The sequence below is a fragment of the Bufo gargarizans genome, chromosome 11 (assembly GCF_014858855.1).
Source record: "Bufo gargarizans isolate SCDJY-AF-19 chromosome 11, ASM1485885v1, whole genome shotgun sequence".
In the NCBI taxonomy this organism is placed as follows: Eukaryota; Metazoa; Chordata; class Amphibia; order Anura; family Bufonidae; genus Bufo; species Bufo gargarizans.
In genome coordinates, this window is record NC_058090.1 from 88,501,494 (window position 1) to 88,526,497 (window position 25,004).

The following is a 25,004-nucleotide window of genomic DNA, read 5'->3' on the forward strand; positions in this document are numbered from 1 at the left end:
CTTATGACTCTGTGGTGTGCCATTCCTCTATCATTCCTGCCAAAAGTTATAAATTACTAGCAGATGGGTGTTACCAACTGGGGGTATGTCCCTGCACAGTCTGACACTGGCAGCACTGATTGGATAGTGACAGACAGTGCAGGGACACCGCCCCAGCTGTTAACACCCAGCTGGACCTTCATTGTAAACTACTATTAATTCATTCATAAACTCTTGCACGAATAAGAGAGGAATAGATGCTCCAGAATAGTTATTAAAGGAGGATGCAAGTCGTTTCTAAAACAGACATGTCAGGAAAGGTGATGGCCTTTTTCAAAGGGCTTGTGAACCTTTGCGGAGGGAGTGTTTTGAACCCCACCCCTTGGGAAGACCTGCTTCCTGGCGTTGGCTCATGGCTTCTTCTCTTCCTAGCTTTGGCTTCCCCGCTCAGTTGCCAGGACAGAAATTTCTGTTTTGACGTTGCTGCAGCCAATCATTGGCGGTGGCGAACTGCTTCCCTTGTGTCACGTGATCGGCATCAACACAGAAGCTTACATCCTGGGAGCGCAGGAGAGCATCTGAGGCTGGGGAGAAAAGGAGCCAGCACCGGGAAGCAGGTAAGAATGCTTCTTTTTGCAGGTCTGCCCAAGAGGGAGTTTGCAAAAAAAAAAAAACATTAAAGGGGTTGTCTTAAAGTAGTCCCTTTTTTTTTTAGATAGATGGGATCTAATAATATGTTGAGTGTCCCTGGAGGAACCCAGCAGCAAGTGTTCAGTTTCATGGCAGCGCCACCACAGGGCAGAGGAAGCATTACATACCGTCCACTGAAAACAAAGAGTGGTCCATGGATGTGCTTGGTACTCCACGATGGGAGATGCTCTTTGCGGCTGCTCTAGACTCCTGGACCAGGGACCCCCTCTATATTAAACGTGGTTATTTCTTCGGCGTTTGGCACCTTCTGGTTCATATACTAGGCTTGTGCCAGATTATTGAAATTTCATGACAATTCAATTTCAAACAATTGTACAGAATTATAAATGCTCCACTGATCGGTTCAGTCCCTTGGTATGTGCTGGAATCTTTGCCCTTCTCCTCCATCAGCTACATGTATGGGCCATCAAGGAGCCGGTCTGGTAATAATTAGCACATTCTGTCTTCTTCTCGTTTGTACATCATGTCGCCCACTGCTTGGAAAAACACAGAGACATTGTGTGGAGGATAAGGCGCGTGTTAACACTATAAAATATGTACAGATGAGTCACACGGCAGCGAGCTGAAGCCAGTGCTGCTACTTCGTTGAATGTCTTCAAGTCGCTGGTCTATTTCTTTCAGACGTGTCTTCTGTTCTCGCAACTCCTTTGTGTAACGTAAAACTTTCTCCCCTGGTGCAGTCTCTAGGTTTCCAAACTTGACCGCTGAAATGTCCTGAAAAGGAGGCGAAGTGGAGATATGTTTGATGAGTCACTTCAGCATCATTGATACTTCTCATGCTAGAGAAGCAGATGTATGTAAGCTAAGGCAGCCATGTTCACACGTAACATAGACCATTGGTGACATGCAAAAATGCAAACCCATGTTTATCATGTTTATAATGATCCCATGTCTACCAATGAACTGAATGGTGGCACAGCGGTTAGCTTTTGTGCCTTGCAGTACTGTGGTTCTGGGTTCAAATCCAACCAAGACTGTTGTCTGATGGGGTTTTATGGGTTCTCCAGAAAGATGCAGCTAGGTGGTGAGACCTAGAATTGAAGAGTGAAGGTTTTCTTTGTGCTGTGGAAGTAGAATTGTGGTCTCCCTATGTGGAGAGCATTTTTGAAAACTGGGGTGATGGAAATATGCTCACCATCCAGAACAGTTATGTCTAACCTCCGGCACCCCAGCTGTAGTGAATCTACGACTCCCAGCATGCTCCATTCATTTCTATGGGGTTCTGAGAACAGCCAAGCAAGTGTACATCTTGGGAGTTGTAGTTTTACCACAGCTGGAGTGCCGGAGGTTAGCCATCACTGTCCTAGTAGTTTTTCATGTTGGCTATTGTGATGGGTCCAATGGTTAGTAGTGGTGTCTTACAGCAGTGAGGTCCTTGGTTCAACTCTGACCAAGACCCCAGTGCTATCCACTGATCCAACACAGAGGGGAAATTTTTAAAACTCTATGGAGTGATGGAAATATTATAACGGAATGCAGCCTTCTGCCATTGCTGGTTCATGTTATCACTCACCTCTGAATGGTTTCAGGTGTTGGGTAGTGTGGTGGCTCCAGTGGTTGGTGCTGGTGTCTTAAAGCAGTAAGGTTCTTGGTTCAAATCTGACCAAGGGTGAGAGCTGCATGGAGAGTTTGTGCTGTCTGATAATTAGAGGTGGGTTGGTTGTGAGTGATGATAAAGGATGTAAATAAGAAGTCTGGACTTAGGTTTTTAAAAATTATACATTGATTGTTATGTTTCTTGGTCTCCACTACAGGAGACCTCCATTAATTGTACTTAAATGATTATGGTGAATGATGACATGAACCAGCAATGAGAGGAGAGCCTTCAAGTGATGAGATGTCTATGTAGTTCCAGTGTTTCTCAATGTTCCTAAGCCTAGTACCCCCTGGTCACATACATGACCTAAGTACCCCAAGGCTATGATCATACCCTGCACTGCCTATAAGAAGCACAGCATGAGCACACTGTCAGGACTTGGCTTGAATCTCACCTATCTGGAGATTGTGGGTTCTCCCTGAGTTTTTTCTTACACTTGACTGTGAGTGGTGACTATGGTTGTGCAAAAAAAAATTGGATTTGAACCAAGGATCCCAGCACTGAAAGACCCCAGTGCTATCCACTGATCCACCACATTGGTGCATTTTTGCAAACTCTATGGGGTGAAGAAAATAGTATAACAAAATGCAGCCTTCTGCCATTGCTGGTTCATGTCATTGCTCACCTCCGAATGGTTTCATGTGTTGGGCAGTGTGGTGGCTCCAGTGGTTGGTGCTGGTGCTGGTGTCCTAAAGTTTGTGAGGTTGTTGGTTCGAATCTGACCAAGGGTGAGAATTGCTTGGAGAGTGTGTGCTGTTTGATAATTGGTGGGGAAAGGAAATATGTTTGGAGGTTGGTTGTGAGAGATGATAGAGGTAAGGCAAAATAAGAAGTTTGGACTTAGGTTTTTAAAAAAAAATCTGCTTCTTGGTCTCCACTACAGGAGACCTCCATTAATTATATTTGAATAGCACAAAGTATCCTTTCATTCATCTTATATAACCCAGCTGCACCTTTCAGGAGAACACCAGAACCTCCATCAGATAACAGCATAGGTTGGTCTCGAACCCACAGCCTCACTACTGAAAGACACCAGTGCTGACCACTGAGCCACCATTCCACTCAGTACTAGGAGGCTCCAGGAAGTGAATGTTGACATGAACCAGCAATGAGAGGCGAGCCTTTAGGTGATGAGATATCTATGTAGTGTTTCTCAATGTTCCTAAGCCTAGTACCCCCTGGTCACATACATGAACCAAGTACCCCAAGGCTATGATCATACCCTGCGCTGCCTATAAGAAGCACAGCATGAGCACACTGTCAGGACTGTCCCTATTAAAGGCATGGTGGCCCCGGGTACACGTAGCACAGGATTCATCCCAGGAGGCAAAGGGCCAATGTCTATTACCAGCTGCAGTAAACAGTAAGTGAACCCTCTGGAAGGATCATTTCACCTGCCCTAACCCGTGATGGAGCAGGGGATTATTCCCCTCAACCCTAATAAGAACACATGCACACTTGGCCAGCATGCAGGTGTCCAGGACAGATGGGACTAAGAGCTGAAGTGAGGGAGAAGGGACGTCTCCACCACAATGTCACTTTACATGCTCTTCATGGTCTGTGGAAAGCAGGGTGATACGTCTTACTGGCGGCCATTAGTAGCCGGTATCTTCTGGGACTGGGAACGGATAGGACCTGAATGGTTGGCTAATGTGCAGCTTCTTCATGGAAAGTCATTCATCATATGGTAGCTGCACCCAGAGGAACCTCAGATGTTATCCCCTTTCCCAGATTCTCTGTGTAGGAGATGGCATCAAGAAACCGCTGGATAATAGGAGAAGATAAAGATAATAAACCCCCCCCCCCCTCCCCATATACTATAAAGTACAATAATATCTATAGTCATCTCCATCTAATAGTATGAGGAGTAGAAGGAGGAGCTGATGAAGAACCACTTATTACTCAAGATGATTGAGTACTGGCAAAGTGTGCCGACATATAGTGCTAGCCACAGTGCGCCCCCCATATAATGCGAGCCACAGTACGCCCCCTATATGATGCGAGCCACAGTGTGCACCATATAGTGGTAGCCACAGTGTGCCCCATATAGTGCTAGCCACAGGGTGCCCCCATATAATGCGAGCCACAGTGTGTGCCCATATAGTGCTAGCCACAGGGTGCCACATATAGTGCTAGCCACAGGGTACCCCCCATATAGTGCAAGCCACAGTGTGCCCCCATATAGTGCAAGCCACTGTGTGCCCCCATATAGTGCTAGCCACAGGGTGCCACATATAGTGCTAGCCACAGGGTACCCCCCATATAGTGCAAGCCACAGTGTGCCCCCATATAGTGCTAGCCACAGTGTGCCCCATATAGTGTTAGCCACAGTGTGCCCCATATAGTGTTAGCCACAGTGTGCCCCATATAGTGTTAGCCACAGTGTGTCTCCATATAGTGTTAGCCACAGTGTGCCCCCATATAGTGCTAGCCACAGTGTGCCTCCATATAGTGTTAGCCACAGGGTGCCCCCATATAGTGTTAGCCACAGTGTGCCCCATATAGAGCTAGCCACAGGGTGCCTCCATATAGTGTTAGCCACAGGGTGCCCCCATATAGTGTTAGCCACAGGGTGCCCTCATATAGTGCTAGCCACTGTGTGCCCCCATATAGTGCTAGCCACAGGGTGCCACAGATAGTGCTAGCCACAGGGTGCCCCCCATATAGTGCAAGCCACAGTGTGCCCCCATATAGTGCTAGCCACAGTATGCCCCCATATAGTGCTAGCCACAGTGTGCCCCATATAGTGTTAGCCACAGTGTGTCTCTATATAGTGCTAGCCACAGTGTGCCCCCATATAGTGTTAGCCACAGTGTGCCCCCATATAGTGTTAGCCACAGTGTGCCCCCATATAGTGCTAGCCACAGTGTGCCCCCATATAGTGTTAGCCACAGGGTGCCCCCATATAGTGCTAGCCACAGGGTGCCCCATATAGAGCTAGCCACAGGGTGCCCCCATATAGTGCAAGCCACAGTGTGCCCCCATATAGTGCTAGCCACAGTGTGCCCCATATAGTGTTAGCCACAGGGTGCCCCTATATAGTGCTAGCCACAGTGTGCCCCATATAGAGCTAGCCACAGTGTGCCCCATATAGTGTTAGCCACAGGGTGCCCCCATATAGTGCTAGCCACAGTGTGCCCCATATAGAGCTAGCCATAGGGTGCCTCCATATAGTGGTAGCCACAGTGTGCCCCATATAGAGCTAGCCACAGTGTGCCCCCATATAGTGTTAGTCACAGGGTGCCCCCATATAGTGTTAGCCACAGGGTGCCCTCATATAGTGCTAGCCACAGTGTGCCCCATATAGTGCTAGCCACAGTGTGCCCCATATAGTGCTAGCCACAGTGTGCCCCATATAGTGTTAGCCACAGTGTGCCCCATATAGTGCTAGCCACAGTGTGCCCCATATAGTGTTAGCCACAGTGTGCCCCATATAGTGTTAGCCACAGTGTGCCCCCATATAGTGCTAGCCACAGGGTGCCCCATATAGAGCTAGCCACAGTATGCCCCCATATAGTGCAAGCCACAGGGTGCCCTCATATAGTGCTAGCCACAGTGTGCCCCATATAGTGTTAGCCACAGTGTGCCCCCATATAGTGCTAGCCACAGTGTGCTCCATATAGTGTTAGCCACAGGGTGCTCCCCATATAGTGCTAGCCACAGTGTGCCCCCATATAGTGCTAGCCACAGTGTGCCCCCATATAGTGTTAGCCACAGTGTGCCCCATATAGTGCTAGCCACAGTGTGCCCCATATAGAGCTAGCCACAGTGTGCCCCCATATAGTGCTAGACACAGAGTGCCTCCATATAGTGTTAGCCACAGTGTGCCCCCATATAGTGCTAGCCACAGTGTGCCCCCATATAGTGCTAGCCACAGTGTGTGCCCATATAGTGTTAGCCACAGTGTGCCCCCATATAGTGCTAGCCACAGTGTGCCCCATATAGAACTAGCCACAGTGTGCCCCATATAGTGCTAGCCACAGTGTGCCCCATATAGAACTAGCCACAGTGTGCCCCATATAGTGCTAGCCACAGTGTGCCCCATATAGAACTAGCCACAGTGTGCCCCATATAGTGCTAGCCACAGTGTGCCCCATATAGTGCTAGACACAGGGTGCTCCCCATATAGTGCTAGAATAAATCAAAAGTAACACTGCAGCACTCGCCGGTCTTCAATTCATGCTGGTTTATTCACCTAAAATTGCGACGTTTCCACCTCCCCTGCAATGTCAGCCACAGCAGACCCACAATGCCCAAGTAAGTACCAGTGGCAGTGCAACCCCACTCTCAAGGAATGCCTCCAAAGTGCCCCCCCACTACTCCAGCCACAATCATTACAGTACTTGCCTCCTGCATGGCTTCTGCAGGGAAAAGATCAGCGGAAGCAGGAACTATGCACCGCTCGTCTCATGTATGTATGCATGTCTGTAGCTTAGCCTGATGCTTCTGGGCCTAAATGCAAACAATGCAGCAGGGCCTCAAATCCCCCAGGAGGTGCGTTCAATGATGGTGCTTTCTAATTCCTACCCCTTCACACCTGTAATGGAAAGGAGCTTTTAAAGTGACGCCCCCAGAAGCACACGGACTAAGGCTCCACTACGCTCAGAGAAGAAACGGCTGTGTATATGACTGAATGATCCTATTCAGCCCCGAGACTAGGAAAAATAGACAGGCCTCCTCCCACGTCTCCCCGTACCTGAAGCCAGGAGATGTATCACGTTCAGTCCATTCTCCAGCCGAGCTGAATACCTCTATTCAGGCCGGGAGGAAGGAATACACAGACATTCTTCTCCTGCAGAGTGATATCACCGCTGATCTTCTACTGGTGGGAATTGTCCACCACAGTGAAGGGTGATCTCTAGATACTACAGTCAGAGAACCTGGACATGTACATCGCCTGTCTGTGGGTCCCATATTACAATTCCGTACAACTCTAAAAGCGGATCTTTCACGGTCACACAGTCCATCAAGCTGAACCTCTTGCTCTGTTGATCCAGAAAAAGACAATTACCCCCCCCCCCCTCCTTCCTTCCTTCCCGCGAAAGGTTGTTATATTCATTTTGGAGATTTCATCTATTAAAACATAACTATTAGGGCGGCACTAAGTCATCTTCTGCCCAAAATCAACAACCCCAATATTGCTATTTATCGCTCTACATTGGTGCGGCAGTTCATGTCATTATTTTTGGTGTCCTCTTCTGACCCCAGGCGCCCAAAACTTTGCACCATATTATATCTATGGTCTGACTAGCGATGGGTATAGAGTATGTTCTCAACGTTGGCATCTAGTCTCATTTTTAAAACACAACCTATAATCCTTTTTGGCTTGGCAGCAGCTGCCTGGCATTGATTGTTACGCTTCAGTTAATTATCCAATAATGTCTTCAAATACTTTATCGAATTCTTCTCAGTGGATATGCACAGTTGAGTCACATTACTAAGAGCACCAGCTAATATCCAGCATAACCTCTGTTAGACAGGCTGGAAGTGACCAATAAGGTCCTGGTAGGTGGTCACAGGTATATGGAGCCATGCTGACTGCAGTGCATCCCACAACTGGTAGAGGGGGCGTGGGGGGATCCATAGAGCGAACATGACCATCGAGGTGGTCCCACAGATGCGTTATTGGGTTCCAGTCTTAAGGAGTCAGAGTAGTACATGAAAGTCTTGGTCATGCTCTTCCAACCAATGTCAGACATGTCATATTGTCCTAACCTCCGAGTTAAAGGGGTTGTCCGCTTTTTACTAGGGATGAGCGAATTTCATATTTTGAAGTTTGTGTGCGGATTCGTGTTGTGGTATTTACTGAATTGCGTTATGGATTCCGTTACCACGGACCATAACGCAACTCTTTGACGGAATGCATAACGGAATGCCTTTAGAGGCATTCCGTCATAATAGAAGTCTATGGCCTGCATAACGGATCCGTCCGGTTTATGTTACCTGCATAACGGAAACGGGACGGATCCGTTATGCAGGCCATAGACTTTTCTATTATGGCAGAATGAATAACGGAATGCCTCTAAACGCATTCCGTCATAGAATTGCGTTATGGTCCGTGGTAACGGAATCCATAACGCAATTCAGTAAATACCACAACACGAACATGAAATTTGCTCTTCCCTACTTTTTACTACTGAGATAGTAGGATAGGTCATCAATATCAGATTGGCGGAGGTCCGACTCCCGGCTACCCCTGCTGATCAGATGATTGAAGAGAAGCAGAGCTCGTACGAGCGCTGCTTTCTCTGCTCTTTTTACCTGCTCTCCGTCGCAGGTGAGCAGTGTATTTACAAGTATGGGGTCCCCATTCACTTCTAGTGAATACTACAGAGCCGTCCCATAGAAGTGAATGGGGACGCCATACTTGTAATGACACCTGCTCATCACTGCAATTGCAAACAGAGCAGAGAAAGCGTTGCTCGTACGAGCACTGCCTTCTCCTCAAACAGCTGATTGGCAGTGGTGCCGCCCTTGGCCCGTTAGCCAACAATCATCGCTTTTTGCAACTCTGATAAATCGCCCCTTTTACCCATGACAGTAATGAGGGATATGTGAGCAGAGTGTCTATCACCCACCTTATATACCCACCGAGCCAGCTCAGCACACGTGACTTCATTCATGAGCCATGAATGTGAAAAAGTAGAAAGTGATCATAATAACGGGACATTTTCTACTATATTGTATCCATAGTCTTATCCCTATGACACTTCAGACATTATTATGTACATTCGACCTTAAAAAAACACGAGTTAATAAATGGGGGGAGGGGGGTCCTCTGTTCAGGATCCTCATCTCTTGGCCAGAGCCCTGTCCTGTCCTGTATGACTCAGACATTGAGTAATGCTTGAAGGCTATGGACACCTTTTGGGGCATTTTCTTTAATTATTGAATTCTACACATTTTGAGCCTAAAAACATTTTTTTTTTCAATTGGTCTTTATTGAAAAATTTCAACAGTTTTTTCTTTCTCAGTGCACCTGCAGGCTATGGCTTCCCCCTGCTCAGTGAACACATCGGAGAGCTGCTCCGACAGCTCGATCTGTACTTTTCTAACAGCCCATAAACATACGATAGCTAAATTCTGATCAGTGTTTATGAGCTGTCAGGAGGTCAGAGATAAGAGCTACAGGTTGAACCGTCAAAGCAGCTCTGTGATGTAGTCACTGTGAAGCAGAATGCAGACTGTAGAGTAAAAACTGTTGAAAATTTTTAATACAAACCAATTGAAAAAAATTATTTTGGCCCATAATAAAAAAAAAAAACATCCCTCAAAGGTGCCCATAGCTTTTAATTTCCTCCATGGAGGTGCTGAAGGGATAGGGAGGGAACACTTACCGTATGGTTTCCCCACAACTGATTTCAGAGGTCCAGCAGGAGGACGCATTGGAGAAGACCCTTTAAGGAACTCTTGAATATATTACAGTAGGTTCCCCAAAGGTCAGCCTACGCCTCCTGGTGACTGTTAACGCTCAGATAATATCATGATTTATAGACACGCTAAATATGTGTTATGTATATTGTATGTCAAATTTATAGCATCTTCCTATACATAGATCTTATATAGTCCCATGAAAACCCCCCCGTGAAGACCTCCTCATTACCCCTGAGATAGATGGGCACGTATTATAGCTTGTGCTGCCGTGTAATCCATAGCCATTTGCTGCTAGCACATAACAGTGATACCTGATCCTCTCTAATACTTCCAACCTAAAGAAACGCACAAAAGAGTCTGTTCTTCATTATACCGCCTGTAAATGATAGTCGCTACACGCTATATCAGATGCACGTGTAATGTACAGCACATGCTAGGACTCAGCAGGCAGGCAAGTCCAAGCTTCTTATAGTTAGAAAAATCTTATTCATACCACAGCCTGACCTGACCTGAAGGAAGGCACGATGAGCCGCTTTTACCGCTATACAGTACCGATCCAGCTTTGGATTTCAGACTCTAGTCTTTTTGGAGTTGTCATGGTTTAAAGGGGTATTCCGATTAGATTAAGTTATACCCTGTCCACAGGATAGGGGATAACTATTAGGTCGGTGGGGGTCGTACCACTGGTCATGAGACCCCCCTGAAATGAACGGAGCAGCCGGTCCTACAGCAGTCAGCTACCTCCGTAATTCCCATAGAAATGACATGAGCAGCGGCGGGCAGGCCTGACCTGCATAAAAATAAAGGAAGCGTCGGATTCAGCAACCGACGCCAACAGATCCCACTGTCTATAATGGGGTCCGTTCAGTTTCTATTCAGGATCCCACTTTTTTAGTGGAGAAAAAAAAGTTATATTCTCTCCACAGTTTTTTATGGAATCTAAGATGGAGGCCTCAAAGCATATCCAGACATGTTCTTCCAGGGAACCTTTAAAGGGGCAATTTTTTATCATTACATTTTTCTCATTGTTGGCTTAAAAAAACATTTAATTTTATATATTAATTTTTGGTGCCCAAGACACAATAGCAAGTCTACCCTGTGATCAGAGAGCTGAGACCTGCTATCAGAGGAGCAGTGCAGCTCAGCTTCAGAGCTGTTGTCCTACTTCTGGCCACACGTAATAAGGAGAGGGACACTAGCTTCCACCAATGGCAGGGATCCTCATCACGGCGTGTCCCCTGACTTCCTGATTCACGTCAACCAAAGTGATCTGTTCCTCCATTTTGTTACCGGAGTTGACCAAAAATTTTGGGAGTTGTGTCCTAGGAGTTTGTAAAATACTTTGGGAAGACTATGCGGCCAGTCCTTCCCAACGAACATAATATGTGCCTTTTTTAGAGGATTTTATTTAAAGTTGTAAGCCGGGCAAGTCCGCGAACCACAGAGACATAAATCAACCCTGCTAAACGTGGAGGTCTCACATTACACAGTATGTGGCGGCGTTAATTGTATGTTTTTTTGTCATTTTTCTAAAACAACTTGTATTCGCCACTAAATGACACCCATTATTGCTTTAAATATAACTTGGAGGGCCAGACCTCGGCCTAGTTTACTTCCTGCAAAGAAGAATTACCTATAATTTCTGTGCAAGTCATTCATCCCCAGGCAGGACATGGGTTGGTTGACGTGCAGGGCTCGGTACGGATCTGAGCATCTCATGTACAATTCATATTAATTGGAGCCGCACAGCTCCAGAGAACACTATGAGCCAGGCTAAAGCACAACGGTTTGGCAATTAAAGGGGTATTCCACTGATTGGTGGGGGTAAGACAACCTGCACCCCTGCCGATCGGGGTCTGCAGTAGCTCTGGAAGACGGCTCCATCTATTGTGCAGTGCAGTGCAGTGGAAGGAGGTGGTCACCACTGAAATGAATGCTGCAGTAAGCCGCTATGTCCATTGTCCAATAGACAGAGAGGTATAGTTCTGGCGCTGAATTGGTGACTTCACAGTGCAAAACTGAATTATTAAAAGATATGGTATTATAAGACATTAGTGTTTATGACAGGGCAAATTATTTGGGGGAAGGGTGATGTGTCTATAGGGTCCAAGTCCCACAGTGCTGATTGTGATTATATGGTAATATCTAGGGGCGGTGTACTAATGAGGTATGGGCGCCTAAGCCTAGACTGTTTGAAAAATGTTTTTAAAACTACAGTGTAGAACTAGAATTAGGGTTTAAATCCCTGAACTTTTTAGAACCGAGCAACACCCCTGGCGACACTACTTGTTCTTCAAATCCATCGCCAACTTTTCATTCAAGATCCTGATATCCCACTGATATAATTTACTAAAATTACCAAAATACTTAAAGGGGTTGTCCAGGATCCCTCTAGTTTTGAGCTAGCCCCCTTGGGGCTAGGTTGACCTAATACAAGAACCATACTTACCTGGTTCCTGCTTCTCTGGTCCTGCTCCCTGGCTGCATTTGGCAATCTTCCAATCCCAGGTTTGTTGACTTCTGGCCAGGCTGCGGACAGACTCACGTGCGTTGCTGCAGCCAATGACTGTCCGCAAGCATCATGTGAGGTTGGTCACTGGCTGTAATGATGCAGATGTCAGAACAGAGGACCAGAGTGGCGAGGACCAGGTGAGTATGATTCTTGTATTAGATCAAACACTCTAGGAGAGCTAACTTAAACCTGAAGAAATCCTGGACAAACACTTTAATGAAAAGCTGTGGGCAGATAGAAAGTCAAATGTGTTCCTCAAGAGGAACACTTTCTATATGACCCACCTAAACCAGTCTGACATCTTCCATTCCATAATGGTATTTAGAAGGAGATAAGGTGTTGTTTGATGATGGCGAGCCATGAAAATTATGTATCTTCACAATATGTCCTCAATAATATGAAAAACAAGACCCAAAGATGAATATGAAGCCCATGACCACAAATGACGTTGTTTCCGAACAGAGCTACTTTACCTCTTTTGGCTCTGGGAACAAGATCTCAAGTTCATCATCATATGTCACAACGGGGTCTTCAGTGCTGGAAAACCTCTGCAGTTCTGCTTCTATCTTAGCCAGCCTATCAAGGTCACCAGTTTCTGGAGTGTAGCCTTCACCAGGCACAAGCCAAAGAGATACACTGGCCTAGAAAACAGACAGCATTCATCTACAATTCATGTAGACATTTTACGTATATTAAGCACATATATTTCCTACGGCTAGTCTTCTCTGTTTAGCCTTCCTCTATGGCAGGGTGTCTGAGAAGAAAATATTGCTAGTCTGGCTAGTCCCTGCATTGTATTCTGTGCCTGACCTCTGCCTGTTGAACTTGTTCTGTCCTCCTTGATCTCTGCCTCTTTATAGTATTGACCCTGTGCTGACCTGACCCTTGGCCTGTTTGCTGGATTGAATGACTTCTGCCTTCCCTGACCTTGTCCATTAAATATAATTCTGCCCATCTACTTTGGTGTCTCGTGACCCACCCTAGTCAGCTGTCACTGAACAAACACTACTCCAATAGGTAACGGCCTGGTGGTTCTCCTGCGGTGGAGACCAGATCTCTGGGTGGAAAACAGGGGAGGCTAGTTATGATAACGCCTTTAGGAGTAGCCTTAAGCCAAATCTGTTCAGTGACACAGGGGGTCCACACCCGCTGTGTTACAACTGATCACTGGATTTCTTTCCCAAGTGAAACCTGCGCAGCAAATAAGCTACCTAACAGGTCCCCTGGTCCACCATTATTCTAACCTAACGGTAATTTATAACTACCCAAAATCCAGCACTGATCAAGTCACATTTACTCATGTACCTCAGCAGTCTCCAGATGTGGGTGAATTAATAGGGGTGTCAGGGTGGCCATTATTGCATAAAGAAGTGATTATAATGGATTGAATCTGTTATTTCTTCGTTTGGTATATACATGCTGTAATGTGGCACTTAATAAAAACTGCAGCACTTAAACTCTATGACTTACCATGATGTCATCATCACTGCAGCCATCTTGAATATCCCCCAACAGCTGCTCCAGTCGTAACTTTTCGTCATCCATGAGAAGGACATGGGAGCCGGCGTCTTTCACTAGCTTTAATACAAACAGTCAGTCAGATCTCATTAGTGGCCGGCTCCATCCGAGTGATCGTACACAGCGCTGCCAAACATAACAAGCTTTAACATCACATTTAACAGGAGCGCTAACCAGATTAGCTTCCCGACAACTTAAATCAGGGCGTGCAATCAATGAGCAGTTCCACAAACACTTCTGACACATAGGACGTCTCCTCAGTGCATTTCTTCTCACCGTGTGAGAGGCTCGTGTTAATAATACATCCACCTTGTTCAACCATAAAAGCCCACTTTATGAAATGACTACAATATGTTCTTCACAACTCAATGACCTCAACGGGGAAAGCCAAATTATAGGGAGTAGCCTGTTTTCTATAGAAGACTCCGGCCACATTACCATAGAAATACATTCAGCGTGTTTTGTCAGTTATATATGGCACATTGGCAGAACGCATTGGACAACGAAGAGCATTGTATTAGGAGGACAGGGCTCCGAAGCAGAACCTACCACATGCCATTTATAAAACTGGGGTGGGGACATTGGGACCTCTTAGGTATGACTCTGCATCTCCTAAAGCTTTGGCCCTGGAATTGGACCTTTATAGCATAAACCACATCATATGTTATAGGGACCTGGCTACAGCAAATGATATACACAATCAAGCCACTTCCTACTTTCGACGTCGGCACGAAGGAAGTCAAGTGTCAGAAGTTGGCTTGGTGTGATAGGCTGTCTGCACACATATCCCTCGTAGCTGTCATGGGTCAAAGGAGGGATTTATCAGAGTTAGGGTCCATTCACACGTCCGTGGTGTATTGCGGATCTGCAATACAGCCGGCCGGCACCCTCCATAGTACTGCCTATTCTTGTCCGCAATTGCGGACAAGAATAGGACATGTTCTATTTTTTTGCGGAGCCGCTGCCCGGAAGTTCGCGGCCGCGCTCCAGAAATGTGGAAGCAAAGAGCACATAGTGTGCTCTCCGCATCCCGTTCTGCCCCATTGAGAATGAATGGGTCCGCACCAGTTCCCGATATTGCGGAACGGATGCCGACCCATTTGCGGACGTGTGAATGGAGCCTTACATAAAAGGGATGATTACTGGCTTTTGGGCCAAGGACAGCAGTATAAACGGAGCAGTGTGACCTGTCCGCATGCTGCCGTGGTGAAAGTGTACGGTGAGAAACTGCAGAGCACCATAAGCTATTGATATGTAAGGTGAATGTCGGCTACGAAGGTGCACGAGGACGGGCTGACATGCTACAATGGAGCAGCTCACCTCCAAAATGAACCAGGGGGCTACCAGATATGTGTCTAACACAACCCTACTGCGTATGGGGCACTGAAGCAAACAGATGTTCACTGCACATCTGCTAATGAAGTTGCAGTATCAGAATAGGACCACCACTGATTGGCAAAGGGTTGCCTTCTCCAATAAGTCATGTCCTCTGCTTCATCGAACAGATGATGGCATGTCAGACTAGAAACATCAGGGAAAGAACACCCTGCAACCATCATTGGAAGAACACAAGCTGGTTATGGTCTAGGGAATGTTTTTCATGGCGTTCTCTGAGCCCACTCCTTCATGTGGAAGGCACTCGCATTTGGCTATGAATCCATCCCTGCAGATGGGATCTTCCAGCAAGACAATGAGACACGTGGGATGCACTGCAGTCAGCATGGCAACCTACTAGGACCTTATGGAGTCACTCCAAGCCCGTCTAGCTGCTGTCCGTGCTGCACATGGCGGTTACTCTAAATATTAGCATAGTAATGTGACTCGACTGTGTATACGACGGATGCACATGTTGTGGCCCTGGTAAGATGGGAGTTTATATACGCAGGTATCTCTGTTTTGGTGATAGATGTACCCTCTTCTAAAAACACAGGGACAAGTCAAAGAAAATAAACTCATCTAAGTGACCAGAAACTTACTTAAAGGGGTTGTCCACTCCTCACTCTCTGACTGAGGAAGGTCTGACACCCTGAACCCCAGCCGATCGACTGTCCTGCAGTAGCTCCAGCGCCGGAACTACACAGTTTCATCCATTGTACAGTAGACATAGCTGCTTAGCACTGTTTCCAACTCCAGGAGGGGCCCCAAAGTGACCAGACAGCACATCACACATGTGTGGACATCCTCCATTCAGCACCAGGGAACTTTCTGAAAATAGCCAAATACTGGTTTGGCTATTTTTAGAAATGGTGAATGGTGGGATGGCATTCACTGCTATAGAACTTCTGAAAATAGGCAAGCATGCTCTCTCAGCTGTTCTGAGAAGTCCCATACCAGTGATGGAGAGTACGCCATGTTGGGTGTTCTCCTTTCACTTTAGGGCCTGATTCTGGAGATAGGAGTGGGTCCCAGAGGTGGGACCCGGACCTATCTGACCTTTATGACATATTCTAGCAAGATGGAAAGAACTCCTAGATGGAACATTAAATCAATAGCACTTTATCACAAGTGTTGACATGGAAAACAGTAAAAAGCACCACATGAGATTAACTGCTGTGAAGAGTGTCCTCAGACCCTAGGAAGAAAATGATACCAACAAGATATGAGTGCTCTATAGTCTGTACACACACCTCAATGTTCCTTTGGATGAAATCGGTTCTTTTATGGTCTTTATTTTTGTGCTTTCTGTGACGTGATCTTTCACTGATGCTCAATAAGTCACCACTTTCAATTCCAGAAACATTACCTAAAACCAGAAGACTGGAATGACTACGCAATCACGCTTCAGTAATGCTCTGCAATCTAGATTAGATAAACCATGACCACGTACATTACTAATAGCCCCTGGATTACTGTATATGTGATTACTAGGTGATATTACACCACTGGTAGATTGTCGTCACAGTCATCATCTGAAATGTCTAGTTTTAGCCAGATGGACAATCTATATCAGGGCTAGAGCAGAAGCAGCTTCTATAAGAAGGTGTGCGCTTAGGGGGCGTCAAATGTAGGCATTGTTCTGCTATGCAATGACCCTGGGTACCTGGACAGTCTTCTAGGTCCTCATCACAGTCTTCTGGTGGAACTTGAGTGGAAAATAAAGGTGGAAATATTTTCTCAAAGACAGTGGCATCTGCTGAACAAAAGAAAAAAGTTTCCATACGTGAAAAGAAACCGACTTCAGCAATTCCTGTGCCCACATAGGACCTCAGCTTGGCTAGCAAAGACTATACATAGGTGTTGTTCCTTACCTTCACTCTTGGTTTCAGATACCCTAATGAGTGGTGTGCTATGACCATATATGATTTTGCGATACTCTGATGGGCGTTGTTTATGTTATATGTGTCTGCATTAGACGGTTTTAAATTTGTATTATGAGAAATTGGAGCGGGTCCTTCACAAAGTTCATAGTAAGGCAAAGGTAGTAGACACATCTGTACACGCAGTATGGACATATACAAATATGTCTGTCCTCATCTTTCCTATTGGCTCAACATGTTCTGAGATCTCTGAACCAAGAAGTCAAGCTTTTAAAAAGTCATGAGGTATCCATCCTGAATGTGTGGAAACCCAAATTCTAAGGTAACAGTGGACACATCTGTAAATGCCATTGGTGGCTGTCTTTAAGGATGGCAGTCATCCCATAATGCAGAAATCCAATCTCCATTTCACCACCATACCAAGGGGTGACTTTGATGCTGTAGATATTTTTTTTTCTACCCTGAAAGATGGGAGAGGCATGGGTTCTATTTGTCCTCTGTTACATTTTCTTTGTCAATAGTGTTTTTGTCATTTGTTTGGGAAAATTGTTTCTAGTGAAGGGGATAATCAGGGAATAAATCTGAACCACCTTATGACAAGCAGGAAGGTAACATGGGCTATTCTAGTTAGAAGGTCCAGCAAATGAACATGCTAAAGATCAAGCTAATCATATTTCACCATTACTTGCCTTACGTATTACCAGCCTATGCTCTTCACTGCAGCTCCACTTGGATATGTATATGAGGTTAGAATGGGAAAGCTAACAGGCCAAGTTTAAGCACAGAGTTTCTACAAAAGGACCATAAATGAAGGAAATAACTCAACAGAATTCACAGTGTTCCTGAGATAATAGTACATCACAAAGTTATTAGGGCTACCACAGTACATTTTTAGGACGGTTGACCTGAACGATGAACCCTTGGAAGTCTGAAGTGTCTACCAAAGAGGAGAGTCAGTAGACACATGGTCCAGAGTGAGCTGCAAAATTTGCACCAAAAAATATTTGGATACAGATGCATCTTATGTTCTGAAGTCTTTGGTCATGATGGACTGCTATCAGGAGGGCAATGAAGTAGCAAGAAAATTGAGGGAGAAATTTTGTGTTAACATAGCCCACCCAGAAAATGTGATACTAGGACAGGAAAAAGTGAGGAGGAACATGAAGTATCAAATAGTCCCGATGCTTCAAACACCAAGTGAAATCATAATTAACATTGAAAGGTGCATATGGATAATGTCAATTATATATTGAATGCAGTGGATTTGGACTCCTTATCTACAAGACCAGTAGATGGACAAGTTCTGGAGAAGGACAGGAGATGTAAAGGAATCATCCATAACTTTCATATGTTTGATGGATCAGATAAGTCCATGTAGGATCTATATATTTTTTTTTATGGGAGTAGAGGAGAAGCTCCCCAAAAGTTTCCTGACCATATCTTCTACCAAAAAAGGATTGGACTCTTGGGTTGAGTGGTACTTTTTGGGTCTAAAAGATAATGAAAGCCAAGGAAATAAAATAAAAGTACAGGCTGCGTTTGTACTAGAAGAAGAAGCGCCAAAGACAATGAATGGATTTAAGGACGGGCTTGTGGGTATGTCCGCTGGAAAGTCAAACAACTGCTGACCTCACACATGCATTGTTGTGGGAACGAGTACATAAAACAGGTGGCACAAGACGGATTGGCTTTGAGGCTGTTTAAAGGCACGTTAATGGACAACTAGAGTAAGCACAGGCCAAAAAAATGTCAAACACTCTACTTATCCTGGCAACAAAAACTAGAGCTGAATAGGGATGTTTGGTTCACACCTACCTACCCAGGAGCTTCAAGTTGCACTTCTGAGAAGAATGATGGTTATTGTTTTATAGGACTTAATGATTTGCTTACTTTGCATAGGGATAAAAAGAGGAAGCCTTATGCCTCAGTCACACGTCAGTGTTTTGGTCAGTGATTTCCATCAGTGATTTTGGGCCAAAACCAGGTGTGGCTCTAAACACAGAACAGGAGCAGATATTTCCCTTATACCCTACGCCCTGGTTTTGGGTCACAATCACTGATGGAAATCACTGACCCAAACACTAATGTGTGAATGAGTCTTTACACTAGAAAATACACCTTCAAAGGGAACTCATCATCGTGAAAATGCATGTTATAGCAGCATGTTATAGAGCAGGAGGACTGAGCAGATTGGTATGTAGATGTATTACAATGGTTCCAGAACAATATCTGCTCATTCTGGGCTTAAGAGTCCAGTGGGTGGTTCTACTCCGAGACTGACAACCTTCCCTATATCAATGTGCGTACAGAAATAACTGTTACTCTCTGAGTAGGACCGCCCAATGGACTCCTGTGCCATAAATCAGCAGGGAATAAAATTACCTAAATGCACTGGCCATCTTCATGGTCTCCACTGCACATGCTCGACCACAATGTATGGACAGAATCGGTGCATGGTCGTCCTACAAGACCACAGAAGTACATCAGCAACCATCACCAAATACCTGCAGGCTTTGGTGTACTTGGGTGAATTTTTTGTACTTTTGAGTGAAACTATTTCCCATTTACTATTGTTATTTTGGGAATAAACCTTTAAAAAAATGAATCACCGCACAATCATTATAATAGAACAGCTCTAATCATACCGAATAAACTGAAGGATGAGCATTGACTTTAGAGGGGTTATTCCATAATTCATGTAAAAAATTGAAATCAGACATCGAATAGTACATGACTATTTCTTTCTAACAAAGCTGGAACCAGCCCTGTACCTCACATGGATCCAGAGATCTCCCCAGTCATTGCTCCAATTGCTCAGTGGGGGGTGTCTTTTATGCCGCAGCTCTCTCCCTTTCACAGCTTGGGGGGTCCTTCCCGCTGTGCCTCATTCCCTGTAACTGCGACAGCTTCTAATGGATGCTGGCAGGTGAAGATTTAAACGCAACACGTGCGACCACCTCAGTAAGGTGGACGGTGAAAGAAGGAAAAGAACTAACAGCAGGTGGCGCTGTCTATATACATTTTATTGAATAACTCAGTGGCTATGCTAAATTTTTTATTACACGCAATTGCAAAAGTTTTCAGATCCTTGCCGCTCCTTGCATTCTCTATGGAACTGCCAGAAAGCTGGGCGCTGTTCTCAGCCATCTCCAGCAGCAGTCCTATAGAGAATGAATGGTGCAGCCTAAACTGCTGCTCCATTCATACGGGGGCCCCAATTGCTGTAATCTCTGGGGATCCCAGATCACATACTTATCCCCTTATCCTGTGGAATAAATTCATAATTTGGGTCACGACTTTAAATTTCCTTTTCATTAGGCTACATGCACACGTCCGTATGTGTTTTGCGGTCGGCAAATTGCGAATCCGCAGAAAAATACGGATGCCATCCGTTTTTTTTTTTGCAGATCCACTGTAACAATGCCTAAAACGGACAAGAATAGGACATGTTCTATTTTTTGGGGGGGCTACGGAACGGACATATGGATGCGGATAGCATCCTCTCAGCAAAAAAAACGGAACGGACACGGAAACAAACAACGTTCGTGTGCATGTAGCCTAAAGGAAAGAGGGAAAAAGGAAGGGAACCGCAGAGGAGAGAAGTACTATCTGTCCTTAAAGGGGTTATCCAATGCCCCTAAAAATGGCCAGGCCCCTCATACAGGTTGTACTGACCTCGCTGCCCGGCACCTACGTCTCTCCTGACGCCTGCTGCTGCATCTCCCTGTTGTCCGGATCAAAACGTCTGGCGATGGGGAGTGGGGGGTGGCCCAGCCGATTGCAGGCCGTGATGGGAACGAGCCTCCTTAGCGTCAATCGAGATGGTAGGGAAGCTCATCCCAATCGGCGACGAGCTGATGCAGCAGCAGGCGCCAGGAGCGACGTGGGTGCTGGGGAGCGGGGTAAGTACAACCTGTATGAGGGGCCCAGGCATTAGAGGGGGGCATTATAGGGGTTGGATAACACTTTTAAAGGGGTTGTCCTTGGTGACCACGGAAAAGGCAGCGGCACTCTTAGGCGCACAAGTGCCTTCTAAAACAGCTGATCAGCGGGGGTCCTGGGTGTGGGACCCTCCACAGATCAGATACTAATGACCTATCAAAAGGATAGATAATCAGTATTAAAATTTTAGAATACCCTTTTAACTGCTGCCCGCCGCTCCGTTCACTGAATCCTTGTCTCTCAAACGCCGCACTTGTTCTGCTGAAGCCAATGACTGGCCTCAGCGGTGATGTCATGGGAATACTAGCCACTGACTGCAGCAGTGCAGGTGACCCTATCTGTGCGGAAGTTGACATATGGGGACCAGAGATCCAGTGGAGAGAGTTTGAGAGACATGGAGCAGGTAAGTATGGCCAGGGGACGAAACCTGGACAATCCCTTTAATACTTTCTGATTTGGGCTTCAAATACCACATAAGAAGACCCGCACGTGCGGCCGCACCCTAAAAGATTTAGACCCCGCAGTGGATGCCGATTCACAGCGACTACAGCTTTTATTCCTCTTCGTTTGGAGGGGACCTGCATCCCCCGGCCTCTGCAGGTAACATACCGTACGCCCGATCCAGGAACGTATGGAATGTTGTGCTCTACTGATAAAGATCCACATCGGGGAGGACAATGGAGCACTCACTCCAGTCACCTGACTCCAATTTCCAAGACCCCAGAATTCATTTTGAAGGTTTTCTATAAGGGATCAAGTAAAATCCAGCAGCTTAAAGGTCTTTACGAGGAATATTAAAGGATAAAACGCAAACCAAGAATAGTTTTTACATACGAGACCGGCAACCTTTCTCCCGCCTGGTTCTTAGCCAGGGCCTGCTTCCAGGTTATCTGCCGGGAGGTGGAGACGATTCAGACTGCTCATCCAAGACCGAGAATATAAGGTTACGGATTAATTCAAGTTAACCCTTTCAGGTGATCCGGCCGCAGGCTACCTGTGAACATATATGGCAAATCCTGGAAACGGAACCTGCCTCCATGAAAGTGCGCAGTAATCTGCAGTCAGCATGTCATAGCGCAGGAGGAGCTGAGCAGATTGAAAGGGGTTGCACAACTTTTACTAAGTGATTGCCTATCCTCAAGATAAGCCATCACTAGCTGATCGGCAAGAGTCCCGCACCCCTGCCGATCAGCTGTTTGGGTGTAGCTCTGTTTCCGGAGTCGGTGCCGGAACTACGTGGCACCTTGTAGTGGAAGAATCTCGTTACAACCACTGCTACTGAGCTCTGAGGTTGATGGTGCGGTGCGGTCCCAACGCCTACTTCCAGAGGATAGGCCATCACTTAGTCACCCCTTTAATGCTTAGGAGTCCAGTGGGCGGTGATTTACAGCTCATGCAGGAAAAGCTATCAATCACCGAGTTAAGCCCACCCACTGGACTCCGTCCTAACCGCAGAAAGAGGAGTGATTTAGGGGTGTTGGACATTTTGCACCTCTGGTAGCCAGGGCAATTTTTGCAGTTTTGACATATACAAAAAAAAAAAGAAATTACTAAATAATAAAAAAATTAATAAAATAAATCAAACTAACCCTTCCCACACACACACCTATACATAGTCAAAATGGCATTCAGCGCTTTATATTCACAGACACCTTCATGCAACTTTGCGTCAAAGTGTAATTTTTCATAAAAATTGGATAAAAGTTGATATTAATGGGTAAAAGTCGCCTGCATCACACCTCAAAAAATGAATGTTCAACGTGTGCAGAGTTCATACGCGCCTCTTAGGCCTAAAGTATTACGCACGTATTCTTCATAAAACCAAAAACTGGCTTACGCTAGAATTTTTTTTAAAAAGTAGCAACCTATAAAATACAGAGATTACAGTCCATGAAAAGTAAGTGAACCCACAAAACAGATCTGACAAGCTAATGGTTTCAGTTACCCTGATGGACTGTTGACAACCATGTCCACCTTCAGGTAACTTTGTGACAAAACATGAATAAAAAAATAATAATAATACACACAAGCGCCTTCCTGCAACTTTGTAGTAAAGAATCATTATTAGCAAAAATTTGACAAAAATTCTAATTCACGGCTAAAGTGCATACTCTAGCAGAGTCCATATGCAAATAATATACAGTCTGCAAGAAACTGTAAGATGTGCTGAGTGCATACATACCACACATGTCTACATTCACTGCTGCATGTGGTAGGGAAATGCCAAAACCTCAGGAATGCGCCAACCAACTTTTGTATGAAAGCATTGGGAATTATGTAGTATATAGAGTATTTTTTGCTTTATAAGACGCACTTTCACCCCCCCCCCCCCAAAAAAAAAGTGGGGGGAAATGGCAGTGTGGCTTATACAGCAAATACTTGCAAGCGCTGCTGGTATTCAACCTCCCTGGGGCCGCGCTGCACGATCCTGCGTCAGGACGTAGTGCGCGCGCTGTAACCTGGCGATGTACGCAGTCAGGTCACAGTGTGGTGTGGGCCCAGATAAGACCAGGGAGCGCGACTGCAGGGGAGACCGCCGGACCTGCGGTAGCAGTGGAGCAGGAGAGGTAAGTGAATTTATCTATTTTAAGGTCTGATCTGAGGTCTTATACAGAGGTCTGGCATGGATGCCTGATGGGGGAATGGCATGGAGGTCTGATGGTGGTCTCATCTGATGTCCTGATATGGGGGGTTGATCTGAGGTCCTGATATGGGGGTCTGATGTGAGGTCCTGATATGGGAGTCTGATGTGAGGATCTGATATGGGGGTCTGATGTGAGGATCTGATATAGGGGTCTGATGTGAGGATCTGATATGGGGGTCTGATGTGAGGATCTGATATGGGGGTCTGATGTGAGGATCTGATATGGGGGTCTGATGTGAGGATCTGATATGGGGGTCTGATGTGAGGATCTGATATGGGGGTCTAATCCAAGCATCTGATATTGGAATCTGACATGGGGGTCTGATCTGAGGTCTGATGAGAGGAACTGATATGGGGGGTTTGAACTGAGGATCTGATATGGGGGCCTGATCTGAGCATCTGATATTGGAATCTAATATGGGGGTCTGATCTGAGGTCCTGATATGAGGTCTGATGCGAGGAACTGATATGGGGGTCTGATCTGAGGATCTTATATGGGGTCTGATCTGAGGATCTGATCTGAGGATCTGATATGAGGGTCTGATTTGTGGTCTGATGAAAATATTTTTACACAGGTATAATATAGGGTCTTTACTACTCCTGTAGTATGGATACAACATCTGAACCTCCTGCAGTTCACCAGAAGGTCCGGGTGTTACATCTCTAATATGGGCACATAGTATACCCATCTGAATAGCGTCTGATGAAGCTGTTGTTTTATGTTTGCCTGTTGAAAACACGCAATAAAAATGTATAGCTAAACAAAAAAAATAAAGTATGATTGTTTATAGCGTTTGTCACAAATATATTAGATATTCCTATTACTTCAGCGTGTAACGGGTATCCCTAGAGATGTGGTCCCTCTATATTTTACTCTACAGATCGGGTATGGACAGGATAGGGACAGTGTAACATGATGTGTGTATTCGTGGTGTTCGGTGCCAATTGGGCACCATGATCTGGAAGCTGGTAAACGTTTGGGTCATGGCTAAGTGATTAGATGGACAAATGCTCATCCTCAAACTCCTTTTCTGGAAAAAAAAATACTCCAATATGTGACAATCAGAGAGCAAGTATGGGGGGAAGGGGGATAGACAACAAGTTCATGTTATCCTCCTCCTGGAGACATTAAACGTGTTGTCCTGCCATAGACACTGATGACCTCTCCTCAGGTTAGGTCATCAATATCTGATAGGCAGGGATCCGACACCCAACATCTCCGCCAATCATCTGTTTGACGGGGAGGTGGGGCTCCATGCCAGTGCTGCTTCCTGTACATTACACTGCTCGTCATCTCGACAGTGCAGTGTAATGACTTGAATGGAGCGAGTACTTGTAATTACACTACGCCACCGCTCCACAGGAGACGACGCGTAGTGTGATGAACAGGACCTGGGGTGAGCATTAATTACATGAACAGGACCTGTAATGACATCACTCCGGTCATCACATGATCCATCACATGATCTT

The 25,004-nt window shown here is 45.7% G+C and overlaps 1 protein-coding gene across 1 annotated transcript in view; it reads right to left on the bottom strand.

Annotated features, from left to right (window-relative positions):
• Positions 1–195: 195 nt before the first annotated feature.
• Positions 196–25,004, bottom strand: part of FSIP1 (fibrous sheath interacting protein 1) — a 33,855-nt gene continuing 9,046 nt past the window's right edge. The window contains exons 4-8 of the mRNA XM_044271365.1: positions 16,732–16,824; positions 16,319–16,434; positions 13,644–13,751; positions 12,647–12,814; positions 196–1,404 (exon numbers count right to left, since the gene is read on the bottom strand). Coding sequence (XP_044127300.1) covers positions 1,216–1,404; positions 12,647–12,814; positions 13,644–13,751; positions 16,319–16,434; positions 16,732–16,824 — 674 coding nt within the window. The 3' untranslated portion in view covers positions 196–1,215. The remainder of the gene's footprint in view (positions 1,405–12,646; positions 12,815–13,643; positions 13,752–16,318; positions 16,435–16,731; positions 16,825–25,004) is intronic.